The 7799-nt window shown below is 41.6% G+C and overlaps 1 protein-coding gene across 1 annotated transcript in view; it reads left to right on the top strand.

The window, feature by feature from the left end:
• The first annotated feature begins 5244 nt into the window (after positions 1–5244).
• Positions 5245–7799, top strand: part of prex1 (phosphatidylinositol-3,4,5-trisphosphate-dependent Rac exchange factor 1) — a 167461-nt gene continuing 164906 nt past the window's right edge. Inside the window, 1 exon segment of the mRNA XM_052031374.1 lies at positions 5245–5824. Within this exon segment, the coding sequence (XP_051887334.1) occupies positions 5684–5824 (141 nt within the window). The 5' untranslated portion in view covers positions 5245–5683.

The raw sequence follows: 7799 nt of genomic DNA, 5'->3' as shown, positions 1-7799 counted from the left end.
TTTCATGAAAGAAAGTGTTTGAAAGGCAACCTTGGAGAGGTATTTCTTTTCAGATCTTAAATGATTAGGAAAAGAAAGATACTAAAATTATTTAAATATAAAGTGCAAAAGTCAGATAAAAAATACATTCAAACTAATAAAAAAAAACTTAGAATGGATATCAGTGAGTTCTTTTCATTACCAAGGGTGACAAATAAAACTATAGATACAAAAGTCTTGTGACCATCTAAGAATCAGTCGAGATGTCTCAATGGACAACTTTAAGCTTGTATGGATGAACTACAACGAAACACATACACGTTCTGACTTTTAGTTATCACGATCTCATGAGAAATGTGAGAATCATGAAATTTTTCAAAAATGGATACTTATATTCAGATTTACATATGAGAATGTTGGCTGTGTAAAGTTGTTTCGGAGGGCATTTCCAATGAAGCGAGGTTTATGCTATTTTCAAGTTCATTTTATTCGGTGGTTGAAGCAATTGTCAAGCACATATTGTATGTGTTCTCTCATGTCTTACTTGAAAACAAAATCACAGAACAGTAACTAAGGTTGCTGACATATTACAGGTACAGTCAAATTTTGGACCATGTGTTGCATTCCCTGACATGAGCTGCGGTGCCACATATGTGTTCTTCTCCGATCACGACTATCTCAGGAATTTCACCTGCCAATGCTTTTGTGTTGTTAAATTTTGAAACTTAGAGGAGAGCTGACCTGTTTTTGAGAAACATTTTCTTGACTCTCAGCATTACTGTACAGGTGCACTGCAGATTCACTTCAGATTTTGGGCATTTAATTCCCAATTTATGTGGAATCGCATCACTAAAAAACAGAAGCACTGATATTATGAAATTGGCCAAAAAGTAAACAAATAAAATTGGGCTGAAAATGAACCCCCATAAATACAAAAAAAACCCCTATGACAATTTGAGAACCAGTTGGATGCCTCAATCGACAGATTATTTGCACATTCATAGCTCAGATGCCAGTCATAGCTAGTATAAAACCAGTCAAACAAACAACTTTTCCAAACCTCAGTCGCCTGAACAACTTAAGTATATTGATTGTTTGCAGTAACTTCAGACGTTTTCCTGACATGAATTTTATCAAAAGATCACTCTATGGATGGAGAAGTGTTTTCCTGCACTTATCATTTCCCCTTTCATGCAATATCCCTTGTGCTGACCTGCAGAATAAAGTAGCATAATTCCATCAATGTCCTACATATCTCCTCATCTGCTTCCTTGCAAGGTAGGAGTGTTATGTTTATTTATAGAATCATCTGCCAATCGATGCTAATTCCATTTACCTGCATTTGGCCCATATCCCTCTACACTTAACAGAAACATTGCTGAGAGAAGGTCAGGACTGGTGGCTTAATGTTCTAGGAAACAGATGCTAGAGGCGTGACAGAGGTACAGGTAAGAGAGGAGGGGGAGTTGCCTTTTTGATGAGGGAGGACCTAACAACAGTGCTGAGAGAGGATATTCCTGGGGGATCATCTAATGAGGCCACATGGAGTGAACTTAGAAACAAGAAGGGGATGTTCACTTTGATGGTACTGTATTATAGTCCCCCCAATAGTCAGCGGGAATTAGAGGACACATATGTGGAGAGATTGCAGATAGTTGGAAGAATAACAGGGAGTATGAGTGGGAGATTTTAGCTTCCCAACATTGACTGGTACCCCCCCCAGTGCAAAGGGCTTGGAGTTTATTAAATGTGCCCAAGAGAGGTTCTGTAATCAATATATAGAGGGTCTACTAGAGAGGGCACAACACTGGACCTCCTCTTAGGGAACAAGGTAGGGCAAGTGACTGAAGAGTGAGTTGGGAAGCACTTTGGGTCCAGTGACCATAATTCTATTGGTTTTAAAATAGTTATGGAGAAAGATAGTATGGGTCCACAGGTTAAGGTCCTAAACAAGGGCCAGGCTAATTTTGAAGGCATTAGGCAGGATCTTGCAGAGGTCGATTGGGTGAGCCTGTTTGCTGGTAAAGGAATGACTGTCAAGTGGGAGGCTTTTAGAAGTGTGATATCAGGAGTCTAGGGGCAGCATGTTCCTGCTGGGTGAAGGACAAGGCTGACAAGTTCAGGGAACCCTCATTGATGGGAGATATTGAGGCTCTGAACAGGAAGAAGAAGGAGGCATAAATTGAGCTTAGGCAATCAGAAACAAGTGAACGCCTTGATGACTATAAGAAGTGTAGGAATACACAAGAGGGAAATCAGGAGAGCAGAAAAGAGGTATGAGGTAGATCTGGCAGGCAGGGTTAAGGACAATCCCAAGAGAATATATGGCTATATTACTGTGAGTAAAAGGATGGCTAGGGAGACAGTAGGTCCCCTTAAAGATCAGCATGGCTGTCTATGTGTGGAGCCACAGGAGATGGGTTTGATTTTTAATGAATATTTCTCATCAGTTTTTACTGTGGAGAAAATGATGGATGCTGAAGGAATGAGGGGATTGAGTGATGATGTCTTGGACCACATACAAATTACCAGGGAGGAGGTATTGCCGGCCTTAAAGTGCATTAAGGGGGATAAATCCCCAGGGCCTGACCGAGTGCATCCTTAGACCTTGTGGGTAGCTGGGGAAGAGATTGTGGAGGCCCTTGCAGAGATATTTGCTTCATTTTTAGCCACAGGTGAAGTTCCGGAAGGCTGGAGGGTGACTAATGTTTTACCACTATGTAAGAAGGGCAGGAAAGACAAGCCAGGGAACTACAGACCAGTGAGTCTGGAATCAGTGGTGGGTAAGTTACTGGAGGGGATCCTGAGGGACAGTATCCATCAACATTTCGATAGGTGAGGTCTAATTAGGGATAGTCAGCACGGCTTTGTAGATGGGAAATCATGTCTGACAAATCTCTGAGAGTTTTCGAAGAGGTAACCCAGAGGGTAGATGAAGGTAGGGCAGTGGACGTTGTCTACATGGTCTTTAGCATGGCCTTTGACAAGGTCCTGCATGGCAGGCTAGCCTGGAAGGTTAGATTGCATGGGATCCAGGGAGAGGGAGCTAATTAGATTCATAATTGGCTCGATGGTAGGCAGCAGAGAGTGAAGGTTGAAGATTGTTTCTCGGACTGGAGGCCTGTGACTAGCGGTGTGCCACAGGGGTCGGTGCTGGGACCTTTGTTGTTGGTTATTGATATAAACAATTTGGATATGAATTTACAAGGTATAGTAGTAAGTTTGCGGATGATAATAGATGGTATAGACAGTGAAGGTTATCAAAAATTACAGGAGGATCTTGATCAGCTGGGTAAGTGGGCTGAAGATTGGCAAGTGGCTTTCAATTTAGAAAAGTGCGAAGTGTTGTATTTAGGGAAGTCAAACCAGGGTAGGACTTATACAGTGAATGGTTGGACCCTGGGGACTGTTGTGGAATAGAGGCATCAGGGAGTACAAGTACAAATTTCACTGAAAGCGACATCACAGGTAGATGGGGTAGTGAAGAAGGCGTTTGGCATGCTGGCCTCCGTCGGTCAGGACATTGAGGTTAGGAACTGGGACATTATGTTGCAGTTGTACAAGACATCGGTGAGACCGCACTCGGAGTATTGTGTACATTTTCGGTCACCCTGTTCTCAGAGAGATATAATTAAACTGGAAAGAGTGCAGAGAAGATTTACGAGAATGCTGCCAGGACTCGTAAGGCTGAGTTATAGGGAGAAGTTGGGCAGGCTTGGACTTTATTTCTTAGAATGTAGGAGATTGAGGGGTGACCTCATAAAATCATGAGAGGTATAGATGGAGCAAATGCACAGAGTCTTTTTCCCTGGGAAGGGGAACTAAAAACTAGAGGTCATAGGTTAAGGTGAGAGATGAAAACTTTAAACGGGGCCTGAGGGGCAACTTCTTCACGCAGAGGATGGTGCATGTATGGAATGAGTTGTCAGAGGATGTGATTGAGGCAGGTACAATAACAACACTTAAAAGACATTTGGATAAGTAAATGGATAGGAGGGCTTTGTCGAGAGATCTGGGCCAAACGTCAGCAAAGCAGTTGCCTCTACCACCTCCACTGACAGCTCATTCCAGGTAACTACCAACCTGCTGTGTGAAAAACTTACCCTTAAGTCTCCTATAAATTTCTCCCCCTCACCTTAAAACTATGCACTCTAGTTTTAGACTCCCCTGCCCTGGGAAAAATACTCTATCCTATCTACGCTCCTCATAACTTTGTAAACCTCCATAACGTCACCCCTCAAAATCCTATGTTCCAGTGAGAATAAACCGAGCCTATTCAATCTCTCCTTACAATGACAGGCCTCCATTCCAGGCAACATCCTGGTGAATCTCTTCCGCACGCTCTCTTTTGCTACCATACGTGACCTGTGGCGAGCTTCTTTCATTGATTTGACAGTCGGATTGGTTTCAATCACGTTACTGCATCAGAGCCAAACACATCCTTGTCCTAAATGAATGCAGTTCGAAGTTTAATAGTCATTGAAAAAAATAAAGCTACTTATTTTCACAGTCTTCTGACATTTCTTCTCAGTTGAGTTTTGTCCAGATCTTGGGCAAGTCGAGTCTACCAAATACATTTGTAAAGATTGCCCCCTAGAGTAAAGGGGGACAAATCTAAAGAATATTAGTTAATTTGTGTTCTTATTTTCTCCCGCTAAATCATAGTCGTCCCGGCTAAGACACGCAAAATCTCTTCACTTTATCTTAATGCATGCCTTCACGTTGATAAAAATTACCGTTCTGTAGTCGAGAAGAATAGCGGAATTCCAGATAACGCGAAGGCCAAAAGTAAGGGACCATCTCACATTACAATTTTAAAACATTGAGGTATTTAAAGCTATTTCCCTTTTTCTGGAATTCAAGTTATTCTTCAAAATAAAATTTCAAACAGCAAAATGTTGTCTTATAACATAATTACTGTAAAACGAATTTACTCGTTTAAGCCAACGAATTCTATGCTTTGCATTGGCTGGCAACTTTGCACTTTGAACACGTTTAGCACTTTAAAACAGAAGTTCAGCCTTTTTTATGTTCAGGTCTCTTGCTTTGAATCTTTGTAGTAATGAAAAAAAATTGTTGCTGGAAAAAGTGACAATTTAAAAAATGGATGGGTTTGGTTTTAACCGTTGCTTTTTGGGACCCAGTGGGCAGAGCCGCTGGAGTTTTAAGTGAGATTTTGGAGACGGTCCCTTCACTCGGTTTTCTGAGCATGTGCCCGTTGTCTCATTGGCAAAAAGCGGAATCCTGGTGGCCGGTAGCATTTGCTGCAGATTTTGGCAATTTGTAGCCCGTCAGTTCCATTCTCTCTCTTTCTCTCAGCCAGTGTTATGGTGCTTGCTTTATTTTGGTTTTCTTCTGCAAGCTTAAAGTAAGTTCGGCAGAAGTTTGAGAACAAATGTGCAATAAGTCATCCGTTTCATGTTGTGAAGAGCCTTCTAACGGAGTTGGGACTTCTCCAAGGAGCAGTAAAAACGAACCCTCCAGTCTCTCGTATTATCGAACAGAACGGAATAGGGAAGCCAGCTTAATCAACCAAGTGTTTTGCAAACGGTGAAATTCGAATAACAAAATGCGAGTGAATCTGAACCAAATTAATTCTCAAGTCTTTTAAAGAAGCCGCCAGTTGTGAAGCGAGAGAAATTTACCTTCACGTTTATTTTTTTTGCCTTTGAACTGTCTTGTTTACTTCTAATAGCACAGGAACATGGACGAAGAAAGTCACCGAGAAAATGGAGTGGAGAGTGGAAAGGACACCGATCGGCAGCTTCGCTTACGTGTGTGTGTGATGAATGAGATTTTAAAAACAGAGAGAGACTACGTGGGGTCGTTGAAATTTCTGAAGTCTGTAAGTTTTTTTGTCCTCTTAGAGTCTCTCTGTAGTTTGTTTTGTCTTTCTGGGGTGTGAAATCATTCTCTCAAGGCGATGTGTTAGCCCGGTGAGTGCATCGACACAATGTTAGCAATGTTTGATTTCAGGTGGAAGGGCTTTGTGATTCTTTTTCGGTTACTAACTCATTAACTCCGAAAGTACTGTACTCGTTGTTATTTGAAACTGTGTGTCGAGTCAGATTTCCTTTCTGGGGCCGAGGTGCACTTTACTGGATCTAACGTTGACCAAATGCTACTCTGTTTAAAGGGCTTCGAAATTGCAATTTGTGGAATTTCTTGCCGTTTGGCTAATCTTAGATCAGTGGAGATGCATCAGTTTGGCGAGTGAACTCGCACAGTATGAGGAATAGTCCTATCGCATTTCTGGAGACTGAAATGAGTGTGAAATGAATGCTCATTTTTGTGGGGTTTCTCAAAAAAAAGTCCATGAAAATGGGTAAACCCCTCTATTAAGTCTTTAAGAAATTATTCAACGTGAATAATACAAGCATGCTTCCAGTTTATTTTAAAACGGTTTTAACCGCCCAGTTGAGGTTTTTCTTTCTACTCGGATCATGATTCTGAAATAGTTTCGAGGCATGTTATTTTGATACAATAATTAAGTTTGCCGCTTCGGTGGTTTCACGTTGCGGCAGAAGGTTCGTATGCTGCAGATATCCCTTCTTGGGCTGAAAGGTGTGCCATATGGTTTGTGTAAAATCAAATCCGCGTTCTCCAGGCACAATGAGAGTAAGAGGAAAGGCTCTGTAGATCACTTTGCCCTTCCCGATTGCACATCTGAGCATTTGGCGGAAGCCTCTCGAGCAGTCTCATGGGACCTGAATCAACCTGCCAGTATTTATAACATCTCTGAGCAAACCGACAAGATCGTGAAAGTCAGATCGAAAATATTGATTATGTATTTTGGTAGAACCAGGTTAGGGTTTCGGTTAAATTCTGATTATTGTTGTGGAAATCATCCAGTCAAAGATTTTCTCCCTATTCCAACTCATCCACCACACCAGGGAACATTTCATACCATTGCTCAGCTAAAAGTTGCACTGAATGATGTGGAGTTTTTTTTTGAAGACGAGAATGGTATTTGGCACTTGTTAATCTTGATTTCAATAATTGTTTCAGCTGATAAATGGGATTTGCGCCACTATATTGCTAAACTACAGATGTTAAGTGACTGATTTCATACCGACCCATTACTTCAGTGCCAAGAGGCTCACTGACTCTATTCTTGGAAGAGGGATGACGTTGGGTTGCCCATTTGCTCTCTGTTTTTCGTGTCTTCATTGATGTTTGTAAGGATAGTCTTGTAAATGCCAAATCCTTTGCACGTTGGTGGGATCATCTGGAATTTGAATATACTCTTAAATTTTTTTGGTTTGGTATGGTCTGGTGCTAAGTGTGGCGAGGTGTGTTAAGGCTTTTTGCTACTCTAGAAGGCTTCAAGAGCATTGGGAGGGAGAGGAGGAGTGGGGAGGCACCTGAACCAGTTGCTGAGTGACTAAGTGCACTTTCTAGTCCATTCACAAAGTGCAAATGCAGATGAGATTTTTGATAAGATGTAGTCAAATGGTTGTTCTTACTGTTTTTGAAAGTTGGAAGAGATGCGATCAAGTGAAGTTTCCACGTGGCAAATGTACAGAGTCTGAGCTATGAGAGTAGTTACCAACTGATGTTGTTGAGGGGGCTCTCTGGCGTGATGAGCTGATCACTTGGCATCTTTCAGGATGCATTAGCCTCAAAGCTGACATGTGACTTTGGCAAAGTTTGTTGTACAAGAACTCTCCTTGCACAGTTTGACATTAGTAACTTGGCACATAACCTTTGTATGTTGATATCTCAAATATCAAAGTAGTTGCAGGTCACAATCACCGACCCTGGGTTATTATTTGCACCAAACTGGAGAGACGTCTGTCAAATAATGAAATCAAACCAGT

The sequence above is a fragment of the Pristis pectinata genome, chromosome 16, assembly GCF_009764475.1.
Source record: "Pristis pectinata isolate sPriPec2 chromosome 16, sPriPec2.1.pri, whole genome shotgun sequence".
In the NCBI taxonomy this organism is placed as follows: domain Eukaryota; kingdom Metazoa; phylum Chordata; class Chondrichthyes; order Rhinopristiformes; family Pristidae; genus Pristis; species Pristis pectinata.
This window is presented reverse-complemented; position numbering and strand designations above follow the sequence as displayed.